Here is a 27,357-nt window from a genome sequence, read left to right as displayed (position 1 = left end):
GGTCTTTCTCGGCTGTAGTAGGATCCGCTGACTGGATCCTACTTGTTGGATAGTGATCTCCCTTTTGATGGATGTTTGGTGTCATCAGGATTGCCACTCCTGCTACGCCACATGAACCATCTGTCATCGCTTCATGCTGGGCCTATGGAAGATGTGTCATAGATGCAAAGGGCTTTTCCTAGTTGCCTTCCTCTGGGGCCCCACCTACTTACCCTCCCATCAGCTATGTAGGCACAGGCCGACTTCCCCACAGCCTCGCTCACACTGGACATTATGTGACTTTGCTTCCCTACTCTGATAATGACAGATATGTCACAGGTAGTTTTGATTTGTACATAGGGGTCACCCTCATACCCCCTTGTTTTGCTCTTCTTCAGGGACCTACTACAGCTAGGAGGAGAACTAGTCCGGACATCCCGGGCTGTCCAGGAGGTGGGCCTAGGACTGAGTGCCAGCCTGCAGCGGGCTGAGAGCAGGGCTGAGGCGGCTCTGGAGAAGCAAAAGCTGCTGCAGGCCCAACTGGAGGAGCAGCTACGGGCCAAGCTGCTCCGGGAGAAGGACCTGGCCCAGCTTCAGGTGCAGAGTGACCTGGACAAGGCTGATCTCAGTGCCAGGTGGGTGGTAGCAGACCTGTCCACTGCTGACTCCCCTGTAGGGCCTCAGAGGGGAGCGTGTTCACCAGGGCTGGGCCCTTCCCTGGGGATCCCGAATGAGCTCTGATGACATGTGTGACCCCCTCCCCCCACTCCTGCCTCCTAGGTGAGCCCCCACAGCTCTCTCGTGAGAGACAGCGGTAACCCCATTCCCATTTTCAGCTAAGAATTCAGAGGTCCCCAGGCAAGAAGCAACTTACTCCAGGTCGGGTACCTGGGGAAGTGGATCCTAGGGTCCTCGTTGAGTTTCAGGAAACACAGGCATATGCTGGTGAACTTGAGAGGCAGCGGCAGATCCCCCATTCACCTCTTCTGCTCTTCCCTCCAGAGTGACAGAGCTGGCCTTGTCTGTGGAACACCTTCAGAACCAGAACACAGAGAAGGACCAGGTCAACAGGACCCTCTCTGACAAGTTGGAGGCCCTGGTGAGATGTGGCGCCAGCCAAATCCATGGCAGCTGGCTGAGGGCCAGGCTGCTTGGGCTACGGTGGATTATCCCATCCAGACTGGGTGCTGTTGTCACAGTGCACGCCAGGCTTAGCACAGTGACATTCACCTCTGTGCCCTTCCACCGTCCCTGCAACAAGCCATTACACAATGGAGGAAACCAAAGCCCGAGGGTCTCTCCAGTGCAGTGTGTGTGGAGCCAGGACTCCCTCTTGGGTTCCCAGGGGAAGGCTGCTGTATCTCCAGCAGATACATACCCCCAGGGCACTGCCTGGGCCCCACACATGCTGTGTGGGGCAGTTTGGGCTCTTCTTCACTAGGCCAAAGGCTTAGGACAGGGTACTGTGTGTCTCTGGGCCTCATCCATTCCGTGATGGTGTGGTATGACCTTAACTGCTACCTGAGGGGACCAGGAAGGAACAACTTCATGCTTTGGCATATCTGTGACCAGTCTTTCTTGTCACCAGGAGTCTCTGCGGCTCCAGGAGCAGACAACCCTGGACACTGAGGATGGAGAGGGGCTGCAGCAGACCTTGAGAGACCTGGCACAGGTATGGTGACAGCCTACACAGGGCTGACTAGACACTACTGAGCCCCCCAGCCACATGCCCTGGGGCCTTGGGATGAACTGGAAGTGGGTGGGGCCTGTTCACCTCTGCTGGCCCACTCAGCCTTGCTGCAGTTATCCCTGTGAGAACTGTGAGGGTTCTGAAGGGCAGTGAGCAAGAGGGTCTTGCTTAGCAGGCTGCTCACAGGTAGATATGGACTCCAGAAGGCTTCTTGGAGAACGGGGCTTGTGGCAAGTGTCACGTTGCCTCGTCCATGCTGGTAACCACCTAACTAACCCTACTCCTCTTTCCTCCCTGCCCCAAGGCTGCCCTCTCTGATACTGAGAGTGGTGTCCAGCTCAGCAACTCAGAGCGCACTGCGGATACCTCAGACGGCAGCTTCCGCGGCCTCTTTGGCCAGCGGACTCCAACTCCACCGCGGCACTCCTCCCCGGGTCGAGGTCGTTCTCCACGCCGAGGTCTGTCCCCAGCCTGCTCTGACTCCTCCACACTCACGCTGATCCACTCTGCCCTGCACAAGCGCCAGCTACAGGTCCAGGTAGCCAGAGACCCAGGGGGCGGGGCCTGGGCCGGGGTCAGAGCCCTGAGAAATAGCTGCTAATAGAGAGTTCTAGAAAGGACCGGAGTCCGGAGTGCCTGCATGGCTGGGAATGCCTCAGAAAAGGGGCTAGAGCCCAAGAAAAGGAGATAAAACTTGGGGGCTTAAGACCCTTTGACAAGTCTGAGAGGAGGAATTAGAAACTAGAGGCAGGATCTCAGGGAGGCCACAAGGGGGCGGGGCCTGGGCCTTTGTGGGTGGAGTCAGTATCTGGGGCCGGTGTTCTTGGGCGGTTTGCCAGACCTGGGGACGTAGGGAGGTGGGGCACAGGAGTGGGGAGAGGTGCAGTCTGCTGCCCCAGGCTCGCCCAGTACTATGGAGTTGTTAAGAGAGAGTGAGTGGGCTTCTCCAGACCCCACCACTCCCATATTCCAGGACATGCGTGGGCGCTATGAAGCCAGCCAAGATCTGTTGGGTTCCGTGCGCAAGCAACTTAGTGACAGTGAGGGTGAGCGGCGTGGCCTGGAGGAGCAGCTACAGCGCCTCCGGGACCAGACAGCAACCTCAGTCCAGGCCCAAGAGGATGCGCAGCGTGAGGCCCAGCGCCTACGCAGTGCCAACGAGATCCTGAGCAGGTGCGATGAGGCCTAGGGGCCAGCAGGGGGTGCTGGGCCTAGCCAGTCAGGCCTTTCAGCCCGAGGGTTCCTATCAGCCAGGCGGCAAAATTTAGTTTTCAAGGAAGTAAAAGTTCATTTGTTGCCCTAGCTACATTTCAGATACCCCTGTAGATACATGGGGCTATAGACCATTCTAGAATTCTGCTCTTAGTGCTGTTCTGAACTGTTTCCTGTTGGTTGCCTCTTGCTGGGAATGCATCCCAAGGCCTGGTATCTGCCAGGGGAAAACACTACCCCCAGCTACAGCCCAGTTGCAGCCCTGTCACCCTAGAGACAATTTTAAAAAATGTATCGGTCTACTTATTTATCAATGCAGGGTTTCTCTGTGTAGCCCTGAGTGCCCTGGAACTCACTCTGTAGACTAACCAGGCAGATCTCAAACTCAGAGATCTGCCTGGCCCGGCCTGGTAAGTGCTGGGACTACAGGTATACACCACTATGCCTCTCTCAGATAGAGAATTTTTGATTTTGTTTTAATTGTATGCATGTGGGCATGTGCACTCCAAAACGCCAGAGCTGTCAGCTGGATGTCTATGGGTCTGGAGTTAAGGTGACCATGAGCTACCCAGGGTGGCTGCTGAGAGCAAAGTGCCCTTCCGCAAGGGCAGCGTGCACTCAGAGAACTGAATCACCAGTGTTAGCTCCTGATCGCCACTCGTGCCGTGTCACATGTGCCCCAGCACACACAAATAAATAATTCACATGTAATAGAATTGCTTTTGTTAGTATCGAATAGAGTTTATTCAGGGCATGGGGAGGGGAGTTGAGGGTATTAAGGTAAAAAGAGAGAGAGTAGAGAAGCAGAGGAGTAGAGGCCGGCCATGAGCCTGTGGAGAGAGAGGCGTGAAGGGAATGGGGAGAGAGCGGGAATAAGAAGGCGAGAGCAAGAGAGTGAAATTTCTTTTGGTGAGACACTATTCTGTTTTCCCCTTTGCTAAGAAAAGCAGACTCGTAGCTCGTATTTGTAACCCAGCATTTAGGGCACTGAGACAGGAGGATTGTTTCAAGTTGGAGTTCAGCCCAGGCTGTATAGCAGTTCCCATCAAGCCAGGGCTATATAGTAAGGCCAGCTTGGTCTGCAAAGTGAGTGATAGTTTTTAAATTTTTTTTAAAATTTTTTAAATCTGCTTTTCCTAAATAAACAGGAAAGCTGGTGTAGCAGTCCATGCCTTCAGTCCCAGCACTTGGGAAGCAGAGGTGGGCAGATCTCTGTGAGTTCAAGGCCAGCCTAGTCTACAGAGGGAACTCTAGGCCAGTCAGCCTATGTAACATAGTGAGACCTTGTCTCAAACAAACAAACAAACAAACAAACAAGTCTCTAAGAAAAGCAGACTCGTAGCTCGTATTTGTAACCCAGCATTTAGGGCACTGAGACAGGAGGATCGTTTCAAGTTTGAGTTCAGCCCAGGCTGTATAACAGTTCCCATCAAGCCAGGGCTATATAGTAAGGCCAGCTTGGTCTGCAAAGTGAGTTCCAGGGCAACATAGGGAAACAACAACAACAACAACAACAACAACAACAACAAAACAGAGAGAGAGAGAAGCTTTCAGTGCATGGTGTAAGTGAGATGAATCAGTTGTGAAAAGCATCAGGGAAGGCTTCCTGGAGGCAGTGGCCCGGAGGACAGAAGATGTAGTCAGAGTAGTCAATCAGTCCAGCCACCAACCCTGGGGGAGAGTAGCCTCAGAAGCTCCCTCTCCTCTGCCTGCTTGTCCTGTAGGGAGAAGGGCAACCTGAGCCACAGCCTGCAGGTGGCCCAGCAGCAAGCTGAGGATCTGCGCCAGGAGCTGGAAAAGCTGCAGGCCGCCCAGGAGGAGCTGAGGCGGCAGCACACCCAGCTGGAGGACCAGCAGGAGGACACGGTGCAGGAGGGCGCCCGGGCCCGCCGCGAGCTAGAGCGCAGGTGGGCTGCTCACCTTCCTACCAGGGTCCTTCCAGTGCAGTCCCGGGAGAACACTGAGGCTTAGGAAGAGCAGTCACTGGGTCCAGGAGGGAGGTGCTTGGGTGATAAGAATATTAAAGATTAATGATTCTCATTTAAGAAACTTAAAGCACCGGGCATGGTTGTGCCCACCTTTAATCCCAGCACTCAGAGGTAGAGGCAGGAGGATCTCTGTGAGTTCCAGGGTAGACAGGGATGTGTAGAGAGACCTTGTCTCAGAAAACAAGAACAAAAGGTGGCAATGACTGTCACTATACAGTATACAGTAGCAGTAACAAGAAGGGCCAGCGACCACTTAAGCCCATGGAGTCCTTTGTTGAGCCCTCCACGTAACTCCATGATTTAGAGAGTTGTCTCTGTTTGTGGGTGCTGTCTTTTTATGTCACTTTCTTTTTTAATGCGTATGAGTGTTTTGCCTGCATATCCCTTGCATGCCTAGTGCCCATGGAGGCCAGAAGAGAGTGTCAAATCCCCTGGAACTGGAGTTACAGATGGTTGTGAGCCCTCTCGTAGGTATTAGGAATCCAGCTGAAGTCCTCTGAAACAATCCCCAGTGATCTTAACGCTGAGTCATCTCTGCAGCCCCATTTTATGCATTGGAAAACTGAGGCACTGGGTGTGGGGTCATGAGACTTGCCCCAGAGCACATTGTTTGGTAGGAGCCAGGATTTCACGCTGCACTGTTTGTGTCTCTGCGGCACAGACAGTGCTAATGCTTAGGGCACTGTAGTGGGTGTGAAGTTGTTCCTGAAGCCTTGGAGGCAGCAGGTGCCATTTGAACTACGTCCTGCGTGGCACTGTTCGGACGTGACAGTGTCTCAGAGTCACAGCTGAGGCTGTGGGTTAGGTCATTCTTGTGGAAGAGGCTCTTGTGCTCAGGATTCTACCTGTGCCCCGCTCACCTGGGCTCGTGTCCTGTATGGGGTACAGAGCAGCGAAGTGACAGAAGTCTGTCCCACAGCCATCGGCAGCTGGAGCAGCTGGAAGTGAAGCGCTCGGGGCTGACCAAGGAGCTGGTGGAGGTGCGGGAGGCACTGAGCTGCGCTGTACTGCAGAGGGATGTGCTGCAGACAGAGAAGGCAGAGGTGGCTGAGGCGCTGACCAAGGTGAGTCATGTCAGCCACTGACCAGACCAACCCTATGTCAGGCTGCAGACTGAGCATGCCCTTGACCCCTACTTCTGGGTAGACACTGACTTTTTATTCTTACCTATTCGTTACGGTGCTTCAAATCTCCCCTTCTCCCTCTACCTCTCTCTCTGCCTGTAAGCATGCATGCACTGGTACACTGGTGTTTGTATGGAAGTCAGGACAGCCTTGGGGTCCCTTCGTCGTCCCCTGCTGTGTGTCCTACCCTAGTTGGATCTTGAGTTGCTGTGGACCCTCCTGTCTCCCTCTCCCATGCTGTAGGAACACTGGGATTACACTTGTTAACTTGTGCACATAGCTGGTATATGAAGTCATGTCCTTATGCTTAAGTGACCAGCGGTTTACCCACTGAGCTGGCTCCCACAGATCCCTGCTACTGCAGGGGCTCCTGAGCCTGAAGCTCAGGGTCACCCGATCCATTCTGTGGAAATACATCCAGAGACTGAGGAAGTTGGGGGTCATGGTCCTGAGAGTGCTTGGAAGGTACCTGTCCCACTTCTGGTGGCCCAGGCTCTACATGATGGCGCCCTAGGGTGCAACTGGAGTCTCTTCTGACCCTTGGCTCTGCCTTTTGATCCTTTAGGTATGAGGTGTCTTCCAAACAGCCTTCTAAAGTGTGGCCTTCTTTGATGGGGATTGCCTGACTGGTCAACCCTTTCTCCTCGGCCCCAACCCAGTCTGTGAGGGTCTGCTTCTCTGGATCTCTCCCACTGCAGGCTGAGGCAGGCCGTGCGCAGCTGGAGCTCTCTGTGACCAAGCTGAGGGCAGAGGAGGCTTCCCTGCGAGATTCCTTGTCCAAGATGAGTGCCCTCAACGAGAGTCTCGCCCAGGACAAGCTGGAATTAAACCGCCTCATCGCCCAGGTATGCTGTGTATCAGCCCCATGTCCCCTCCACCAGGGAGACGCTGCAGAGGCATGCCGGGGCTCCACCCCTACCCTGTCTGTCCTATCAGTCTTTCATCCTGTCTGCCTTTCTGTGTCTCTGTCCTATGCATCATAGAAGGATGCTCGGGGGCCCTGCTCTGTTCTGGTGTTTGGTTCTCGACACCACGGACACCTTCCTTCACCCTAGAGTGCCTCCACCGACTGCCTGTGGTCACTGGTGGGATGGAGGGCATCTTGGTCCTGGAGAGTCCCTTTGCTCCTTCGGATCTCTGTCCATACAGCTAGAGGAAGAAAAGGCGGCGCTCCTGGGCCGCCAGCAGCAGGCGGAGCACGCCACTTCGCTGGCTGTGGAGAAGCAGGAACGGTTGGAGCAGCTGAGACTGGAGCAGGAGGTGGAGAGGCAGGGCCTGGAGGGCTCCCTGTGTGTGGCTGAGCAGGCCCGGGAGGCGCTGGGGCAGCAGATCCTTGTATTGCGCAGCGAACGCAGCCATCTGCAGGAGCAGGTGGCCCAGGTGGGCGAGCCCCCATGCACATATGTGATCGGGGCTCCTGGCCACTCACGTGCTATTCTGGGATGAGCCAGAGGCTCAGGCACTTCCCTCTAGGTTCATACATATCTCACTTCGACTGGCTAAGGGCCTTGAGCAAGCTATTATTCCTCACATGCTGAGGCCACTTGACTATCTGAGACTAAGATTCTGTCACTTAGAGGACGTGCTGGCTCTGGGCCAGCCTTGGTGAAGATCTGTCCATCTTATGAAGAAAGTAGGGACTTGCAAAACTGGAACCACACAGCCAGAAGGTGGTTCTGGGTCCTAGGAGTTCAGGCTCCAGGCCCTGTAGTGCAGCCTCTGTCCCGGGGTCCAGGGCTCCTGGGAGGAAGGGGTAGCTCCTCCCTTCAGTCTGGACAGCTGTTCTCCTTACCATTTGCTGTGTTCAGCTTCTTAGAATGTTTTGGGCACAGGGCAGAGTGAGTGACTGGGGGCCATTTTTACACGTGTGCATTTGTGGGTATAGAAAAGGCTAGGGTTTGCCTAGGCACACCAGTGCGGAACCTGTGCTCAAACCCCAGCCTCCCCCTACGAGGCCAGGGCTGGACCTGACCCCCACATTAGAGTGCTGCGTGGTAAACTAGCCAAGGCTTCTGCTCATAGTCTCTGGGTCTGCCAGCTCTCCCGGCAGCTGAATGGACGGGACCAGGAGTTGGATCAGGCCCTGCGGGAGTCCCAGCGGCAGGTGGAGGCCCTGGAGCGCGCTGCCCGGGAGAAGGAGGCGATGGCCAAGGAACGGGCTGGCCTGGCTGTGCAGCTGGCAGCAGCCGAGCGTGAGGGCCGGACCCTGTCAGAGGAGACCATTCGCCTGCGGTAAGTAAGATGTGGGCTTTGCCCAGCTTCCTGCAGCGGGTGTGTGGGTCCAGCCCCGCCCTGGGGTTAACCCAGAGGAGCAGTTACTTAGGAGCCAGGCTTCCAATGCAGCCTCGCTCAGGTGCAGTCTTCCCTGGGGAGCCCACGTGTAGCTGGGCAGGTAGGCTGGCATTTGGCCCATACTGGCCGCACCCTAAAACCCACAATTTCCTGGGGTTGGGGAAGCCGAGTCCCAAGGCCTCAGGGATTATGTGCTACAGCTTGGAGAAGGAGGCCCTGGAGAGCAGCCTGTTTGACGTGCAGAGGCAGCTGGCTCAGCTCGAGGCCCGCCGGGAGCAGCTAGAAGCGGACAGTCAAGCCCTGCTGCTGGCCAAGGAAACTCTGACTGGTACAAGGGTCTGGGTCCTGGGCTTTGTGCTAGACTTCGGCTGCGGATACTGGAGTCTAGCAGAGGTTAGGAAACCTAGGTGAGGTGCGTGGCTATGGCTGACCTGGTTCCTATCCAGAGCTGTCACATGGCCCCCTCAACAGGCCCTTCCCTCTTCGAGCTTAGGTTACTTTGGCTCCAGAGGTAGGGGAATGGCCCCTACCTAGCCTGTTGCCAGGATGAGGTGAAGTAGCTTGTGAAGGCCTTGGCAAAGTGCCTGCTGTGACTGCTGTCTCTTCGTCATCAGGGAGGCTGGAGGGTTCTGAGGTCCCTAGAGAACTCTCATAACCATCAGCTGCTGCCGTGAATCTCAGCCCCATGGTCCCAGCCCACGATTCCCACACACTCCCCACGCTCTATCTCTATTCAGTCCTTCCAGCTCAGCAAAGGCGCTCAGGCCCTGCTGGGGTCATGGAAATGGACTCTCCTGAGTCCCAGGGAGGGCATTGCTGTTGGGTTCATGCCTTACTGGTCCAGGTGGGACACAACTTCTGTTTTGCCCCTCAGTGAGGGGTGCTGTCCCTAATGGAGACACCCCATGAGGTGTGGATTGGTTACTGGTCTTGGAGCATCGTCTTTGACGAGGATGAAGTTAAACTAACCAGAGATATCATTCAAAACTGTGATGTGCGAGGATTGTATTGGCCCAGCAAACATGTCAGTAGCAGGGTCCCTGTATTTTTGAAATCCTCCTCTATGGTTCCCTTCCCATCAACCACCGTGCCCCTTGTACATGAGGAGAAAAGAGCCAGTGAGCCCATGAGGCAGGTGGGAAACTGCTATCCAGAGGGGATGAGCCACTTCCTCAAGGACAGCATAGTTGCCACGAAGCTCCCTTACCTCTGACTTTGCCCATGTGGCTCAAACAACCCAAGTCTGCTGGCCCAGAGGGAGATTGTGACTCAGCGCTGCTTTCCTGCTATCCATCCCTCCTGTGCAGGGGAGCTGGCAGGCCTGCGGCAGCAGGTAACAGCCACTGAAGAGAAAGCGGCCTTGGACAAGGAGCTGATGACCCAGAAGCTAGTGCAAGCAGAGCGGGAGACTCAGGCCTCTCTGCGGGAACAGCGGGCAGCCCATGAGGAGGATCTGCAGAGACTCCAGCGGGAGAAGGTTCGGTCAGCTGGGGAGGGGTGGGCAGGGCTCTGCGGCTCCCTGTCTCTGCTTACTGTCTTGCCCTGCCTCGGTTTCCACATATGTGAAGCAGATGCGAGACATAGAGTCTCTGGGGTGGCTGAGAAGGTGTGTGGGAGTGGTTGTGCTTATCAGATATGTAGAGTTCCGGGCCCCAAATCAGGTCCAAACCTGATGGAGACCCGAAGTCATGTGGGAGCAAGGCCAGTGTAGGTTCCACAGAGAGCAGGCTGGGCATGGTGGTGCACACCTTTAATCCTAGCACTCACAAAGCAGAGGCTGGCAGATCTCAGAGTTCAAGGCCAGCCTGGTCTCTGTAGTTCCAGAATAGCCAGGGCTATGTGAGGAGGCCTTGTCTCAAAACAAACAAGTGTGCAGCTCCATGTTTCCACTTCGTCCGCCAAGGTTCACAACCGCAGGGCAGGCATGCCAGGGAAGTCCCTTGCACACCGAGTCTGCTTGCACTTCTTGAGTTTGTGTCTGATCTTGTCTCACTCCACTGATGCTATGTAAGGTTTTTGTGCCTGCGTTTTTCTTTCCCTAGAAACAGGGATGGATTGTTGTGGGGTGGGTCCTGTGAAGGGCTTTACATAGCCCCCGGTGCTTAGTAAATGTCCTGTCAGTTCCTGCGCCTTGAGGATTCCCTATACAGAGTGATCCCTAGAATAGGGGCCTCTAGAAACAGGGAGGCCTCCAACGGTTTCCTTTTCCCCCTGCAAGATTCATAAAGTGGGGAGAGAGATACACCCACCCATGGATTCCGGTGGAAATTACCACATGTGGCCAGTAGGTGGCAGGGCAGCTCCTGAAGGAAGGCCTCTCCTACCACCCTTTGGGAAGTTCTAGGGTACAGGCAATGTTCTCACCCCAAGAAAGCTGTCCTTGCCGTGGCTCTGTCATGTTCCCAGTGAGCCATGCGCTATGACCCCTGGCCCTACCTTTCTTGACCTGGTCAGTGCCCACAAGTCTGTATTCTCTTCAGCTTCTTCCAGTCTGGGTCCCAGAGTTCTTTGCAGCCAGCCCCGTTTCCCTCTACACAACCCTCTAGCTGCCAGAACAGAGCCGGAGAGATGGCCCAGCATTAAGAGCACTGGCTGCAGCACCCACACGATGGCTCACAACCATCTGTAACTTTAGTTCCAGGGAATCCAATCCCATCTTCTAACTGCCAGAGGCATCAGGCATGCACATGGGGCATAGACACACATGCAGACAAACACATAAATAAATCTAAAAGCTTAAAAAGTAAAATTCAGGTTGTCTATCACCTGGGTTGGGGCGTCCCCATTGTCCCCTTAGCCTCACTCAGTACCTTAGTTCACCTGGTCAGGCTAGTGACTGCATCTGTGACTTTGGACCCCTGTTACCGCATCCCACCGCTCCATGAGGTTCCAGCCTGCTCTTCCCTCAGGGCCTCCAGGCTACGCTGTGACCTAGACCTCTCCCTTCTGCCTGAGTGGCTGCTGGCCATCCCCCAAGGGCCATTCCTGTTCCCAGCCAGGCGCTGGGTTTCACGTTGTCATCACAGACCTGAGGTGACCTCAGCAAAGCTCCCACTGCCCTGCCCTACAGTGACCTGGGCACCCACTGTGTCTCTTAGCTGTGGGGTATTTGGGTCTTTTCCTGACCCATGTCTGCAAGGGACTCTTTGGGCCCCTCCCAGTGTGTCACACAGCCCTGCCCTGGCCCTCAGGAGGCTGCATGGCGGGAGCTTCAGGCAGAGCGGGCCCAGCTGCAGGGCCAGTTACAGCAGGAGCGAGAGGAGCTGCTGGCCCGGATGGAGGCTGAGAAGGAGGAGCTGAGTGAGGAGATCGCCGCGCTGCAGCAGGAGCGGGACGAGGGCCTGCTCCTGGCGGAGAGTGAGAAGCAGCAGGTCTGTGGTCCTGGGCGACCTCTGGGGCTCTCCTACCTCTGCCCAGCACACCCCGACCCAGCAGGAGTGCAGGAAGCAGCCAGTGCCTTCCTGTAAGGACAGGAGAGCTGGAGCCTAGCACACAGTGGCAGTGACAGGTGACACAAGGCAAACCATCTCACATTCTCTTGTCTCCTTGCTTGCTGCAGGCTGGGTGCCTCTGGCTGTGCCCACAGGCACTTGTTGGCTCTTCTGAATAGTTCATTCTTGGTTTTCTGTGAGGTATGGAGCAGGACAGACTGTAGGCTTTGTCACCCTGGGCAATTCACACCCCCCTAGGCTACAGCTATCCTATCTGTAACAGGAGAGTGATGGAAGTCTTTGCCCTGGGGAAGTTGAGGCATTAGTTAGATCTGTAGATCATGCCCACATCCAGGCCCCTACTGCTGCTCCCGAACTCTTAGTGGAGGACTACAGTGAACAGGCACCTCTGCCCTGGGTCTAACCAGTGTTCTCAGTGAGCACCAGGGGAAGGCGAGGAGAAAGGACCAGCCACACCCTAAGTCCTGTCATCCTTGCCTCTGCCTAGGCCTTGTCCTTGAAGGAGTCTGAGAAGACGGCACTGTCAGAGAAGTTGATGGGAACCCGGCACAGTCTGGCTGCCATCTCTCTGGAGATGGAACGGCAGAAGCGAGATGCCCAGAGCCGGCAGGAACAGGACCGGGTAGGTAGGCAGCCCAGCTGGGCCTGAGTTCATGGGAAACCAGCATGGCTTGAAGGGACTTGTTAGAGTGGAAGCCCTGGAAATGCTTCCAGGTTGTGTGGAAGGTCCAGCCCTTCCTTCAGGACTCCCAACTGAAGGAAGTGACCGCTAGATCCACCCTGGTGAGACCACTGGTTTGGAGAGGTCAGCTTCAAGGCACTGAGGTGTGGTAGGCCCCTGGGAGAAGTAGTCCCAGGGGTAGGGCATGCAGCGGGGTGTGTGTTGGGGGCCACATCAGGACTAAGTGTGAGCAACCTGGCCACTTCAGAACACAGTGAACGCCCTAACATCTGAACTTCGAGACCTCCGGGCTCAGCTGGAAGAAGCCACAGCAGCCCATGCACAGCAGGTGAAAGAACTCCAGGAGCAGACGGGGAACCTGGGTCGGCAGCGGGAGGCCTGCATGAGGGAGGTGAGCTGACACTGCTGTCCTGGCACCACTCACAGTGCCGCTGCGTGTGTGTGTGTGTGTGTGTGTGTGTGTGTGTGTGTGTGTGTGTGTGTGTGTGTGTGTGTCTGTGTCTGTGTCTGTGTGTCTGTGTGTGTCTGTGTGTGTCTGTGTCTGTGTATCTGTGTGTGTGTGTGTCTCTGTGTGTGTGTGTGTGTGTGTGTCTGTGTATCTGTGTATCTGTGTGTGTGTGTGTGTGTGTGTGTGTGTGTGTGTGTGTGTGTGTGTGCGCGCGCGTGCATGTGTGCGTGCATGTGTGTGCTGGGGCTGGTCCTGGGAGTCCTTCTGCATGAGGGCAGACAATGGTCGCCTCAAGTAGAAACAGTAAACAGTCATTAGGCACCTGATGTTTGCAAGGGAGGTTTGGGGAACTCATTGGGAATTGTTTCTGGTTTGTGCACCGCTGAGTCCAGTGTACCTCGTCCCATACCATAACTGAGGTCAGCCACTCACCATAGATAAATGGGGCAGTGTTGGGACCACGGCGTCCCCTAGTCGGGAAGGGAGGTGGCATACAAACCCGTCTGCCATGGTCACCCTGACCCCATTCTGGGTCCACAGGCAGAAGAGCTGAGGACTCAGCTGCGCTTGTTGGAGGATACCCGTGATGGGCTGCGGCGGGAGCTGCTGGAGGCTCAGCGCAAGGTCCGGGACAGCCAGGACAGCTCCGAGGCCCATCGCCAGGAGGCTAGTGAGCTGCGGCGCAGTCTGAGTGAGGGCACCAAGGAGCGTGAGGCCCTGCGGCGTTCCAACGAGGAGCTGAGGACCGCTGTGAAGAAGGCAGAGAGCGAGCGGATCAGGTGAGAGCTGCAGGGCACTGCCCGGCTCCACTCTAACTCAGTGGATCCCAGCCTTCCTAAGGCTTTGACCCTTTAGTACACATCTTCATGCTGTGGTGACCCCAACTATAAAACTATCTTCATCACTACTTTATAACTGAAATTTTGCTACTGTTACGAATGGTAATGTAGATATCTACAGATATCTGTATAGGCAGATGGTATCTGACCTCTGTCAAGGGTCCTTCATCCCCCAAAGGAGTCGTGACCCGCAGGTAGAGAACTAGCGCTCTAACTGAACCTTGGCCTGGACCTCACTTCCCTGTGGTTTAGGGAACCATGTAGATAGCTAGCTTGCTTTTACGCACATCCTAGCATAGGGTCAGTTTGGTGGCTTGCCTACCACAAAGAATGGACAGGTGGCAGCAGAGGAGTTGGGTCACACTCAGGCCTCCCCTATGTCAGTCACCCTGAAAGTTGAGTCCCTTCTCTCTCCCTCCTTAGACCTTCCCCCAGCCACACTATGGCAGTGCAAGGACAGCCATGTGGGTGGTGCTTGGGCTGCCGTGGGGCAGGGTGGGGCCAGATCCACTCAGACTTAGGGAGGGCAGGCCTTGAGCACAGAGCTACTTGAGAACAGCCTCTACCTTGTAGCCTGAAGCTTGCCAATGAGGACAAGGAGCAGAAGCTGGCCCTCCTGGAAGAGGCTCGAATGTCTGTCGCCAAGGAGGCTGGAGAGCTTCGGGCCTCACTGCAGGAAGTGGAGCGATCCCGGCTGGAGGCTCGACGTGAGCTGCAGGAGCTTAGGCGACAGGTATGTCCCTGGCTTCTGCCCTTCACAGGCTCTGGTCAGCAGCACCCCTCATAGGAGGCAGATTCTACCATAGGTAAAAGCAAGGTCTTTCTCCTGACCTTGGCCTTCATGCATGGGCTCGTGAGATTGACTTTCTCTGGGGAGATGCAATAGCCTGGCCCCACATAGACCAGCTCACCCCAGAAGGGAACCCACAGCAAACCAAGGTAATGGTTGCTCTAATAGTCCAACTTGATGAAGCAACCAGCGAGTTTCACTGGGGTCACTGCAGGCTTTGAGGGGTTGTCCACTTGGAAACCTCTGTGAAACTGACTCACGTCACATTCAGACTTGAGTGTCCCTAGAGGGAGGCCCAGCATTTTGTGTAGTTTTAAAGAAGCCTGAGAGGTAAGGGAGTAGCTCTGGGAGCTGGGTCAGACAGGCAAACTGAACCTAGAGCTAAGTGCTTCCACTGTACAGGCCAAGGGCTGTCTCCATCTCTACCTACCTCACTGGTGTAAAATCCCCGGGCATGGTGGCCATAATCCCAGCTGTGGAGACCGAGGCCAGAGGGTCATAGGGTCAAGGCCTGCCTGGGTCCTGAGACTTGTCCAAGAGCAGTCTCCTCTTACCAAGACCCTGCTCAGAAGGAGTGAGTGCCCACGGACTCAGCAGGAGGCCTGCCTGAAGCCCCGCATTTGCGCATTTGCTCCCCAGAACGGCCAAGGAATGACAGTAGGGGCTGGAGAGGTGGCTCAGTGGTTAAGAGAGCTCGCTGTCCTTTCAGGAGACCCGAGTTCGATTCCCAGCACCTGCATGTCTGTAACTGCAGTCCTAGGGCATCCAGTGCCCTCTTCCGGCCTCCACAGGCACATGTGTACACAAATGAGCGTGCAGGCAAAGCACGCATGTCTGCGAGAGTAACAGGACAGTTTGAAAGGACACTGTGCATGCGAACCTGGCAGGGTGCTGCCCCGCCCTCTCAGAGCTTGCGTTTGATTCCCAGCACGAGTTGGGAGACGCGCATGTGCACACATGGAACATGAGTACGTGGGGTGTGCTCTAGTCACACTCTGTAAACACAGACTTGAACTTCACGTAAGCATTGTGTGTCAGGAAATACTGTGTTTCTCTCTGGTTTTGCTTGAGCCATTTTCTACCGTTGGAAAACGGAGAGCCGTCCTTGCCTCAGCAGAAGGAGATGGCTGAACTTGTCTGCAGGCTGTGCAGAGCTGACCTCTGACTTGTCACCAGCAAGGCCCAATCAAGCGCTTGCTATGTACTGGGCACTGGTCATACACTGGAAGGTTCAGGCTTCCTCACTGTAGAAGGCCTCAGGAACAGGAGCAGTCTTGTGGGGCTGCATGTGATAGCCAGAGACTGATGCTCTGAGATGCATGGTACTCCGGAAATAAGGCCTTCCCACCCAGGCCGCTCACCCAGGCCTCCAGCGACTACCTGTGCTCGGCTCTCGTTGGGGGCCTGTGTGAAGGCTACTTGATTGATCTGCCCAGCTATAGTTCTGTGGGTGCGTGGACCCTGCCCCACCCGCTCCTAGGAGGAAACAGACTTAGAATAGACCCTCATGTTCCCCTTGCCTGGGATCAGACCCGTCTGCTGCTTGCGGGCGGTGTAGTAGGCAACTCATCCAACATGGCCTGTTCTCTCTTCTACTAAATGAGGGTTAACCTCACCGGGATAGGTGAAGGCTAATTCAGTTGGTGTCCGTGTGTAGAGCAGCTAGGCACATGAGCACCCTGTAGCTACCTCTGTAGCAGTGAACACAGACCCTGGGAGTTGTGGTTTCTGCTGTAGTGGCTAAATCAGTTGTATGTCAACCTCTTTGCTGCTGTTGCCCCTCCCCGGCCCACCCATTGAGAGGCCATAGGGGCCAGGTGTCTAGTGTGACCCAAGCTCAGGGAGTTCACCAGGGCAGGCTCCCATGGGTGGGAAATTAAGGTGATGCCTCTGTCCAGAGAGCTTCCTGGGCAGGGACTGGGCAGAACTTTAACGGCCTGGGCAGAACTTTAAGGGCCCAGCCAGCCTACTTGCCTGTTCCGGTTTGCAGATGAAGACTCTGGACAGTGACAATGGCCGACTGGGCCGTGAGCTGGCAGACCTGCAGAGCCGCTTGGCCCTGGGCGAGCGGACAGAGAAGGAGAGCCGGCGAGAGGTCCTGGGCCTGCGGCAGAAGGTGCTGAAAGGCGAGAGCAGCCTGGAGGCCTTGAAGCAGGAGGTAACTGAGGAGGTTGGGTGTGCCAGCCAGAGGAGGGTGGGCTACCGCGTGCCTGCCTTCCCTCCAGAGGAACGTGCTGAGCCCACTGCTCCTAAAACTCTCTCAGTTGTATTCCTACTAACAACCGAAAGAACTGTAGGCCTAATGTGTGCAGATCCCAAAAGGGCATTCTGGGGTGGTGGTGAAGACAGCCTTGCTTGATTCTCCCATAGCCTGCCTACAAGGTGGGAAATGTTAGCCCCATTTACCAGGACAACCCGACAGGCTCAGAAAGGTCAAGGCATCTACCCAATGTTACACAGCCACCAGGTCTGCTGGTGTTCACCCATTCTCTGCTTCTGAACACTTATGTAGCAGTGGGAGATGTGGTGAGAGGAGGGGTGCTGATGCTCACTAGAGGGGCTTTCCCATGGAACCAGTGATTGAGAGGCAGCTCCTCACCAGAGGACAGCATTCTGTGCGTCCCAAGTCTGTAATGGATGGCCTTTACCTGTGTGGCCTTGGACAAATCACTTAACTTCTCTGTGCTGTCTCCTCAGTAGTGAAAAGACCATGACTCAGGCCTGTCTCCTCCTCTCATCAATAGTGAGAGAATCACTATTTACTGCCTGGGAGTGTGTGGATGTTACAGTCACTAACTACAGTTAGATGTAAACAAGGACAGATAAGAAGTAAAATCAAAAGACCCCTCCCTACCGGATGGCCTCTCCCCTCCTCCAGAGTGGTTGGGACAAGGGCAGTCTTGTGACTCCCAACTTTACCCCCACCCCAGCTCCAGGGTTCCCAGAGGAAGCTGCAGGAGCAAGAGGCTGAGTTCCGTGCACGCGAACGAGGCCTGTTGGGCTCCCTGGAGGAGGCGCGTGGTGCCGAGAAGAAGCTTCTGGACTCTGCTCGCAGCCTGGAGCTAAGACTGGAGGGTGTGCGGGCAGAGACCTCAGAGCTGGGGCTGCGGCTGAGTGCAGCTGAGGGCCGGGCCCAGGGCCTGGAGGTCGAGCTTGCCCGCGTGGAGGCGCAGCGCCGGGTAGCCGAGGCCCAGCTGGGTGGCCTGCGCTCCGCCCTGCGCCGGGGCCTGGGCCTGGGCCGAGTGTCCAGCTCCCCGGCTCGAGAGGCCCCTGCAGGAGGTGAGTCCACTTAGGGCACAGTGGACCGCTCTCTGAGGCCACACCCTCAGAGGGCCATGCCCCTCACTGTCCAGACTCCTCCATGCAACCTTGTCAGGGAGGGATTCTTCCTGTTCCTTTGCCTTTTCCGAATCTAAGCCTCATCTTTACCTGTTTGTGTGAGCGCCCTGCATATATGTTTGTACACATGTGCATAACTGATGCTGGAAGAGCCCAGAAGAGGGCACTAGATCTCCTGAAATTAGAGTTACCAAAGATAGTTGTGAGCTGTCATATGGGTGCTAGGATCAAACCCAGGTCTTCAGTTAGAGTGGCTGGTGTGGTGGGTCAGTAGTGGCTCACACCCGATCTCTGAGTTCAAGGATAGCCTGGCCTACAGAGAGTTCCAGGACAGCCAGGGTTGCACAGTTAGAAACCCTGCCTTGAAAAACAACAGCGACAACAAAGGCAGCCAGTGCTCCTGACTCCTCTGAGCATCTCTCCAGACTGGAGCCCCATCTTCTTAATGGATCTCCAGCCTGGCATCTCGGCTTTACACCCCCACACCAGGCCTGGGATCCCCAAATCGCCCTCTTTCGAGGCACAGCCAGGTCTGACCTTCCAGAGGAGCATAGAACCATTCACACATTCAGTCCTCACCAAGCACCTAGTGTGTGCACAGCACGCCACTGGAATAGAGCAGGAAACGGGCTGACAGACAGGTCTCTTAGGACCTTAGAGTCTAGATGTGGGAAGAGCTTATGGAGGAATAGAGGATGCGTTGGCCTGTGGTCCGGCTACAGCAGGCAGGCAAAAGTGAAGGACAGACTGCAGATCACGGAAGCCTCTGTGGAGAAGAGCTTGCAGTTCCTCAAAGCATAGAAGTAGACGCGTCAGCGACAGGAAGCCCCACATCCCCACTGCCCGATGTACGGCTAAAAAGAACTGCGAACAGGAGTGTGCTGGTCACGCCTACAGCAGAGTCTCGTGCAGATTGTTCCCAATAGCCAAGGGCAGTAGCATCCCAGCAGCCATCAGCAGGGACACAGCAAGAATCCAGCCTGCGGAGTAGTATTCAGCATTAAGAGGAATGACGTTCTTAGGCCACAGTGCAGATCAGCCCTGAGACATTGCCTCACTGAGTAAGGCTGTCTGTCAGAGGACAGGCTGAGTCCCAGCACAGACCAGTCAGTCCTTTGACAGAGCAGGCAGGCTCACGGTACCGAGATCAGGGAGGAGGCAGTGAGAGCTGCTGCCTCAGAAGTCGGTTTCTGTCTGTTGTCTTGGTTGGCTGTTCTGTCAAGGCACTGTGGTCCTTAGTACCATGACATACAGACTCCCTGTCTCCCCAAATCCAGCGATGCTCACGGCCTTGTGGAATTGCAGGATTTTGTAACCAGCACGCATCTCCTAGATACCACAAGGCTCTGAAGCACTGTACCAGGGAAAGCACAGTGAACACACAGCTAAAACGTGTGAATCATCTCTCTGGAGAGTACTGATGGGTAGAGTCTGTGACACAGTATGGGCTTAGTGTTCACATTGCTTTGTCTTAGTTTTGGAAACAGGGTCTCAGTCCAGGCTCTCCTGGAACTGTAGACCAAGCTGGCCTTGAATTGGGAAGTCCTCCTGTCTCAGTATCCCAAATGCTAGGAACACAGGCATGTGCCACATGCATGGCTGTCTAGAAGTATTGTATGCATTTGATGGGTCTGGTAGATTCCTTAGGGACAGTGGCCCAGCTGTCACACAGTTGGCAACTTAGCAAGCAGAGTCACCTGTTTGACTGTCTTGAGGGCGAGGGCCACAGCCCCTCTGAAGGTGCTGGTGGACTGTGTCCGTGGTAACACAACTCTAGTGCTCACATGGCATCGGGGCCTTCCCTTTTTATAAGGACAGCAATAGTGGGGTTAGGGGCCCACCACTCCCATGTGACTGTACTGTACCTGCCATCTACATCTGTTTCCAGTGAAGTCATGTTCAGCATGGGGAGTCTGGGGACACGCAAGCGTTGAGTGATGAAAGATAAGAAGGACAGGTGCACGGTGACACGGACACTCTGGATACTCCAGCCAGATCATACCTTATGGTATGGTTAAGGTGGGCAGATGCAGCTCAGTCCACGTGGCGCCTGCTTGATTCATTCAGGGGCCTGGGCTTGATCCTAATACTGCATAAAATTGAACATGGCGGTGCATACCTGCAATCTTCATTCTCAGAAAACCGAGACAGGAGGACTCTAAGTCAGGTCCAGCCTGTGCTCCATAATAAGACCCACCCCCATCTAAAAAAGGGAGAGGGGCTTGTGGATCTCAGTGGCAGGGTGCTTACCTAGCAAGCCCAAGACCCTGGGCTCAGCCATAATACCCTCAGAGCAAAAAGCAAACAGAGATTAAAGTGACACATTTTAAATCATATATGTTTTTTCAAAAACAAAAATGCAAGACATAAATGTGAGGGAGGTAGCGCTGCTGTTCAGACCAGCACCCTGCACATGTGCAGACCAGCACCCTGCACATGTGCAGACCAGGATCCTGCACAGGTCTTGTGGAGCAGGGGAAAGGTGTGCAGAGGACCTGGATTCATTTCCAGCACTCACATGGCTGCTCACAACTATTCTTTTTTTTTTTTTTTCTTTTTTTCGGAGCTGGGGACCGAACCCAGGGCCTTCCGTTTGCTAGGCAAGCGCTCTACCACTGAGCTAAATCCCCAACTGCTCACAACTATTCTTAACTCCAGTTCCACAGCATACTTGTGGCACACACACATATACGCAGCCAAAACACCCATGTACATACAATACACAGACGCTGGGTTTGATGGTACGTGCCTTAACCCTAGCAGTGGGGAGGCAGTGGTAAGGAGATCTCTGGGAGTTTGAAGCCAGCTTGGTCTGCAGAGTGAGTTCTGGGACAGCCAGGGCTGCACAACAGAGAGGTTCTGATTCAGAAACAAACAAACAAACAAACAAAAAACAGAAGGTAAATACAAAGAGCTACTTTATTTTAAAAAATAAAGAGGTTGGTCTTGAGTTGAGTGGTGTTGGTGCACACCTTTAATCCCAGCACTAAGGGGCAAAGGTAGGCTGATCTCTGAGTTTGAGCCCAGCCTGGTTTACAGAGTGAGTTCCAGGATAGCCAGGGTTAGACAGGAAGAGGACGGGGCTCACTCTGTGCTGGGGAAGCCTGTGTGCACCACAATATAGGAGGTGTCTTGAGAGCCTGTATCTAGTGCCTGCTGTGTTCCTGACTCTGTATTCCCTCCCAGGAAGTGGGGACGGACTCAGCAGCCCCAGTCCTTTGGAATATAGCCCTCGGTCCCAGCCCCCGTCTCCAGGGCCTGTTGCCTCCCCGGCACCTCCAGACTTGGACCCAGAAGCTGTGCGTGACGCCCTCCGAGATTTTCTGCAAGAGCTGCGGAGTGCCCAGCGGGAGCGGGTGAGGCTGGTGAAGGTGGCTGGGTGGGGAGACCAGGGCCTAGGGAGAAAGGAACCGGGTTGGTCTGAGCAGAGGTCATCCCCTGCCTCTGTTGGGGATGCAGGATGAACTTAGAGTCCAGACTAGCACCCTGAGTCAACAGCTGGCTGAGATGGAGGCCGAGAGAGACCATGCAGCCTCAAGGGCCAAGCAGCTGCAGAAGGCAGTAGCTGAGAGCGAGGAAGGTAAGTCTTCCCTCAGGGCCCCTCTGCCCTCCTGCCTCCTATCAGCTGAGGTGGGAGGCTGGGGAATTGGTGTCAGTGGCTCTTGTGTCCATCTCTGTCTATGACCTGACTCAGGGCTGGTTCCTCCAGGACACCTTACCCAGGCAGCCCCACGGGGCCCAAACCTACAGCCCTTCTATGGTCCAGGCAGAGCTTGGAGAGGGTGGGGTACAGATTGGGCTTCCTGGCCTGGTCCAGAGATTGGGCCTGATGGAACGGGTGGTGGCCACAGCCTGGCGCAGTGCAGACAGGCGGCTGAGCGGGGCCCAGGCCGAGCTGGCACTGCAGGAAGAGAGTGTGCGACGTAGCAGGCGGGAGTGCAGGGCCACGCTGGACCAGATGGCAGTGCTGGAGAGGAGCCTGCAGGCCACCGAGAGCGAGCTCCGGGCCAGCCAGGTGGGCAGGAGGGAAGGGCCCATGGGAGCAGACCCCAGGGGTCGCTGTGGTCCTCTGCCCGAGTCACAGCCTCTAGGGACAACCTGTGGCTCTTCCCTGGAGCAGATTCTAGTCCTACTTTGAATTCGTGTGCTTCAGGGAGAAGGTCTTGGGCCTGAGTCAGACAGAGGGGTTCACATTTGGCCTGGAATGCTCTCCAACTGTCACCCTTTGGGTGGGGGTCACCTGTCATTGCTACAGAAGCAGTACTCATAAGCTTTTGGCCAGGGCCTGGATCTCTGAAAGCCTGCACAAATGGCGGAGCATTGTTTGATGTGTAGGTTTCTTCACGTCCCTGTCTGGGGCAGGAAGCCTGGGCCTTGTGTGATGACAGTCCAACCTCACAGATGAAGCCCCTGCCCTCTCCCAGCCATCCCTACCCCCCGCCTCTGGCTGGGACCACGCTGGAACTGGATTGTTGTGTCTGCAGCTTCAGCTCTGGCTTTGGGCCCAGCAGCCCCTGGGGCCTGGGAGGAGGCCAGGAACCAGTCTGGGTGGGAGCCAGAATGGGGCCCCTTCCTACAGGCCAGCCAGGGCAGGGAGGGGCTTGCAGAAGCACGAAGCAGGAAGGCCTTAGTGACACCCAGGGGTACCCAGTGAGTCTCTGGGGTACTCGTGTGGATTGAATGGTCCCAAGTCCTTCTTGCCCGTGTCCACTCTGAAGCTCCCTGCACTGTCCTGAGCAGGGGAATGGGGTCACCCATTAGAACTCCTCAGCAGCTGCTGCCAGGTTCAGCTCGGGTTTCAGATGTGTTCCTGCCATGTCTGCAGAGCCTTTTGGAGAGCAGGGAACAGTCCGTTCTGCAACTCCCTCCCCAGGGACTTTATGAGTCCCCATGTAGTGTCGACCTACCCCCCAGTACAGACATACTGTAATCACATAACACCTTAGCCTCTGCTTAAAAAAAACACCTCTGGGGCCCTTGAATCTGTTTGGCCTGAGACAAATGGGGAAACTGAGGACCCAGCAGTGACGGGCTGGGCCCAGGTCACACAGTCCTTGAGGCTAACCCTGCTTTGTCCCTGTGGTGCAAAGGAGTGTGGGGAGGCGTGGGCAGCCACTGGGCCTGAACCCTGCTACCTACAGGAGAAGGTCAACAAGATGAAGGCCACTGAGGTGAAGCTGGAGAGCGACAAGCGGCGACTGAAGGAGGTGCTGGATGCGTCTGAGAGCCGCTCCATCAAACTGGAGCTGCAGCGGCGCGCTCTCGAGGGCGAGCTGCAGCGCAGCCGCCTAGGCCTGGGGGACCGTGAGGCCCACGCTCAGGCCCTCCAGGATCGGGTGGACTCCCTGCAGAGACAGGTGGGCCTCCCTCCTCATCACACCTACATGGCCCCTGCCAGGCTCTGGTGAGGAAGTCCCTGAGGAAGTTTTTCCCCATCGAGTTTCAGAGGGGGACAGGTGGAGTTTCAGAGTGGTGATGGCCTTGGCTGGGTTAGCGCTCCTGACTGTCCTCTGCCTTCCTTCCCCACAGGTGGCAGACAGTGAGGTGAAGGCAGGGACCTTACAGCTAACAGTGGAGCGGCTCAGTGGGGCACTGGCCAAGGTGGAGGAGAGCGAGGGGACCCTGCGGAGCAAGGTGCAGAGCCTGACAGATGCCCTGGCCCAGAGCAGTGCCAGTCTCACCAGCAGTCAGGACAAGAATCTGTACCTACAGAAGGCCTTGAGTACCTGCGAACATGACCGCCAAGTGCTGCAGGTCTGGGGCCTGTGGTCTGGTATCTCTCTCTTTCCAGTGAGAATCCAGTGAGAGAATTAGCCAATAAAGGCAGATGTGGAGGGACCCGATAGTTGGCTAATGGGCTGTCAGTCAGGAATTCTGGTCTTGAGGTAGGAACTGGTCAATGGAACTAGCCAATCATGTAGCTTAGAGGGGGTGCAGCATGGCGAGTGAAGAAACCGGCTCATAGGGATATGAGTGGCTTCGCACAGGTCAGTGAACGTGACTGGCAGCAGGCTAGATCAGTTGGGTGCTTTGCCCTGCAGAGAAGTAGCCTCTGAACCTACAGAGAACCGTAGAGTAGAGGAAAGCCTTTTGCTCAGGCTGGCAGGCTGGCTTGGCACCATCAGCCCCTGTCTCCCAGGAACGGCTGGACGCTGCCAGACAGGCACTGTCTGAAGCTCGAAGGCAAAGCAGCTCCCTGGGTGAGCAGGTGCAGACTCTGCGGGGTGAGCTGGCCAACCTGGAGCTGCAGCGGGGCGATGCTGAAGGCCAGCTGCAGCAGCTGCAGCAGGTGAGGTCAGAGGGCCTCTCTCTATAGGGTGCCCTGTGTGACCCTTGGCATAGGGTGGGGAGCCCATTTCAACTTCACTGCGAACCTTGACCTATGAAGGACCATGACTCATCTGACACTCCCATACACTCCAGAGAGCCATCTGACCTCAGTGCTTCACTTACATGAGCCTTGCAGTTACCTACTACATGAGTGGGCACCATGGGCCAGCATCTGTGTCCCCGCATTGAGGACCCTGAGGTGCCATGGGATGAAGGACTGCCTGCTTGTGCTGCAGGTGCTGCGGCAGCGGCAGGAAGGGGAGGCCGTGGCTTTGCGCTCCGTCCAGAAGCTACAGGAGGAGCGGCGCCTGTTGCAGGAGCGCCTGGGCAGTCTGCAGCGAGCCCTGGCCCAGCTGGAAGCTGAGAAACGTGAGCTGGAGCGGTCGGCACTGCAGCTGGACAAGGACCGTGTGGCACTCAGGAAGACACTGGACAAGGTGCCTGCTCTGCAGGGAAGACATTCCTAGGTTTCCGTGTCTCCTGCTGTCCCATTATCCTACAGAGCTCCTGTGAGCCCCCTCTATATTTCTACCTAGGTGGAGCGGGAGAAGCTTCGAAGCCACGAGGACACACTGCGCTTGAATGCAGAGAGGGGCCGCCTGGACCGCACACTCACAGGAGCTGAGCTGGACCTGGCTGAAGCCCAACAGCAGATCCAACATTTAGAGGTCATCCCCAGTGCCATTCCCATGCAGAGTGAAAGAAGTCCTGGGCAGGGAAGGGGGCAGGCAGCAGGGCTCTCCCCATGGTGAAAAGAGAGCATTGAGTCTCCTAAGCAGTCACACCTGTGGTTCTGTGTGCTGTGGATGTGTGGACGCCCGAGTGACCATAGAAGCTTGCTTATGGGTACAGCATGAGCCACATGTGGTCTGTGCCCATGTTTTCACACATGCAGCTGCCAGGCTACTGTGCCCTTGTACCTGTATGTGAGTCTGTGTGAACGTGCTTGCTTCCGTTCTGTCTGTATGTAGGCCGGGCACTGCCTGCTTGAGTGAGCTTCACTGGGGGCCCTGACCCAGGGTTGGAACGTGCACTGTCAGAGGCAGTGAGATAAGGGATGAGCCTGTGCCACCATGCACGCTGGGTCTGAGCCCTGACTTGCAGCCCGTGTCTGTAGGCACAGGTGGTGGAAGTCCTGGAGCGGAACCACAGTCCTGTCCAGGTGGAGGCAGATGAGCAGCACCTGGAGCTGCAACAGGAGGTTGAGCGCCTGCGCAGTGCCCAGGTACGGACAGAGCGCACACTGGAGGCACGGGAGCGGGCCCACCGCCAGCGCGTGTCGGGGCTGGAGGAGCAGGTACAAGGGCCTTTCCTGAGAGAAGGAGCTGGGATGGAATTGTGGGGCTGGAGGGAGGACTGGTCATGCCCTCTACAACTTGAAAAGGGCCAAACAGATTGATGCTGGTGCCAGCTATGACTGGAGTGATGCTACCTCACCTCAGGATCTCCTGGCCTAGAGCTCATTCTCTGGCTCTGAGCCATCGGACCATCTCCCTCCATGGCATGGTTCCCTTAGCAGCTCCAGCTCCAGGCTCTCGGAGGAACCTGGGATTCCGGGGCAAGAGCCCGAGAGATGACTCCTCCTGGCCAGTGAGGTCACTTCTGGCTGGCCTAGTGCACGGCTTAGCTGCTTGGATAGGCCCAGCTTGGTCACTGACACTCCTGCAAGAGTCTGGCCCAGCCAGATCTTCCCTGCCTCTGGTCCTCCTTAGCTCAGGGTCCTCTTCTGGACAGGAATGTGACAGCTTGGGAACAGGGCAGGGTTGGGAGTGGACACAGCTCTTGCTCTGCGGAGTGATGCCAGGCAGAGCTGTTTCAGAGGCCAAGCCTCTGAAGTGATAAGGATGTCAAAGCCTGCAGACACCTAGCTGTCGTGAGGAGCAAGTAAGAAGCTGATGCTTTCTGGCCCTCAGGGGACAGGTGACATGCCACTCCTCCCCAACCCCCCACCCCTGCCCCTTCTTAGAAGTCAGATGGGGCCTGGCCCACTGGGCCCTTCTCTTCTCCAGGTATCCACACTGAAGGCACAGCTGCATCAGGAGCGTCACCGGAGCTCAGCATCCATGTCCCCACCCTCTGGCACCCCAGAGAAATGAGTCCCTTCCAGCCCATATCCTGAGCAGTCCCTGGGCAGGAGAGAGGCCCTCTGTAGCATAGTCTGCCCAGGGCCTGGTCATCAGAGTGCTGGGTGAGGGAGCTGGGGTGGCAGAGATGATGGCTGTGGTGACACCCACAGTGGCTTCTCAGAGCGACTGCAGCACCTGTACTACCCTGGCCTCTCAAGAAGAGTCTCTTGATGGTCCAAGGCTCTCCTGCTTGGCGGAGCCAGCCAGGCATCAGGGAGGGAGAGCACTTGTTTCCGCCCGCCAGCAGCAGAGCAAAGGTTCCCCAGACAGGGTACCTGAGCCAGAGCACCCGGCTTCTCCTTAGCATCCTCGTCAGAGTCGGAAGCTCCCTCGTGAGCTTAGAGCCCTTGTATTTTTGTATCTTTTTATAATGTTCACTGTGGAGAACATGTGCTTTTTGTAACATGACCTGTTTTCTAGAATTGGCTGCACAATCACATGCTTCCTCTGGGGGGTGCTTGGGAGAGCCAGGGCAGGGGCTTAGGGTACTGAGCTCTGCAACCTCACAGGGAGGGCATGATGAACCTCTCTCTTCTAGCTTTCAGCAGCCGGTGCTGTGCCTGCCCCATGAGCTCGGGTCTCCCTCTGGATAGTGCCAGGATCCCAGACAGCTCCGTGTGTCTTAAGGCGGCAGGGCAGGGCTGGGTGTGGACAGTCTTGCCCTGGCTCTGTTGAGTGATGCTGGGCAGAACTGCCCCATGTGGCAGTCTGTGTGTGCTCTGATGTGGGAACCTATGTCATGGTGTGATGACAGCGAGGCTCACAGAGCACCTGCTGTGAGCCTCTGGGGGTCATGTAGCAGTGTCATCTGGGGACAGAGATTTCATTCATTCCATAGACCATCAGGAGGGCTCCCTGGGACAGCACGGGAAACACTGCACAGTGATCCCTGCTGCTCACAGGAGGAACCGAAACGACTTATGTGTTTCTACATGCAGTGAAGAGTTGCACCTTGGGAGGGTGTGTCAGGTCCCTTCATCTAGGTCACAGATGAAGCTGGGTGGTATGGGGACACAGAAGTGGGGCCACCTGACATTTTTCTAAGGAGCTGGGCAGCCTTGTATTG

The 27,357-nt window shown here is 55.9% G+C and overlaps 1 protein-coding gene and 1 long non-coding RNA gene across 13 annotated transcripts in view; one reads left to right on the top strand and one right to left on the bottom strand.

The window, feature by feature from the left end:
- Window positions 1–26,713, top strand: part of Crocc (ciliary rootlet coiled-coil, rootletin) — a 42,750-nt gene extending 16,037 nt beyond the window's left edge. For 4 of the 11 annotated variants that reach the window (XM_063287811.1, XM_039110073.2, XM_063287812.1 and 1 more), the window contains 28 exons: window positions 378–614; window positions 982–1,078; window positions 1,568–1,651; window positions 1,974–2,207; window positions 2,643–2,842; window positions 4,606–4,788; window positions 5,789–5,933; window positions 6,692–6,838; window positions 7,143–7,373; window positions 8,032–8,225; window positions 8,486–8,613; window positions 9,593–9,762; window positions 11,477–11,656; window positions 12,225–12,359; window positions 12,667–12,810; window positions 13,408–13,646; window positions 14,280–14,439; window positions 16,487–16,654; window positions 17,427–17,775; window positions 21,022–21,191; window positions 21,295–21,415; window positions 21,687–21,850; window positions 22,977–23,192; window positions 23,365–23,589; window positions 23,975–24,124; window positions 24,402–24,602; window positions 24,702–24,833; window positions 25,283–26,317. In XM_063287811.1, coding sequence (XP_063143881.1) covers window positions 378–614; window positions 982–1,078; window positions 1,568–1,651; window positions 1,974–2,207; window positions 2,643–2,842; window positions 4,606–4,788; window positions 5,789–5,933; window positions 6,692–6,838; window positions 7,143–7,373; window positions 8,032–8,225; window positions 8,486–8,613; window positions 9,593–9,762; window positions 11,477–11,656; window positions 12,225–12,359; window positions 12,667–12,810; window positions 13,408–13,646; window positions 14,280–14,439; window positions 16,487–16,654; window positions 17,427–17,775; window positions 21,022–21,191; window positions 21,295–21,415; window positions 21,687–21,850; window positions 22,977–23,192; window positions 23,365–23,589; window positions 23,975–24,124; window positions 24,402–24,602; window positions 24,702–24,833; window positions 25,283–25,564 — 5,086 coding nt within the window. In that variant the 3' untranslated portion in view covers window positions 25,565–26,317. Of the gene's footprint in view, window positions 1–377; window positions 615–981; window positions 1,079–1,567; window positions 1,652–1,973; window positions 2,208–2,642; window positions 2,843–4,605; window positions 4,789–5,788; window positions 5,934–6,691; window positions 6,839–7,142; window positions 7,374–8,031; window positions 8,226–8,485; window positions 8,614–9,592; window positions 9,763–11,476; window positions 11,657–12,224; window positions 12,360–12,666; window positions 12,811–13,407; window positions 13,647–14,279; window positions 14,440–16,486; window positions 16,655–17,426; window positions 17,776–21,021; window positions 21,192–21,294; window positions 21,416–21,686; window positions 21,851–22,976; window positions 23,193–23,364; window positions 23,590–23,974; window positions 24,125–24,401; window positions 24,603–24,701; window positions 24,834–25,282 lie in introns of those variants that run through there. The other 7 variants (XM_063287806.1, NM_001415935.1, XM_063287810.1 and 4 more) reach the window with 6 other exon arrangements.
- LOC120103023 (uncharacterized) lies at window positions 3,069–11,212 on the bottom strand. Of its 2 annotated transcripts, none has more exons than XR_005505076.2 (4): window positions 11,096–11,212; window positions 5,730–5,891; window positions 4,802–4,884; window positions 3,069–4,599 (listed from the first exon to the last, which is right to left on the bottom strand). It is a non-coding gene; the product is annotated as an uncharacterized LOC120103023 (long non-coding RNA). The 2 variants fall into 2 exon arrangements; XR_010066713.1 differs by lacking the exon at window positions 11,096–11,212 and adding an exon at window positions 9,493–9,631.
- Window positions 26,714–27,357: the final 644 nt, after the last annotated feature.

This window comes from Rattus norvegicus, chromosome 5 (genome assembly GCF_036323735.1).
Source record: "Rattus norvegicus strain BN/NHsdMcwi chromosome 5, GRCr8, whole genome shotgun sequence".
NCBI lineage: Eukaryota > Metazoa > Chordata > Mammalia > Rodentia > Muridae > Rattus > Rattus norvegicus.
This window is presented reverse-complemented; position numbering and strand designations above follow the sequence as displayed.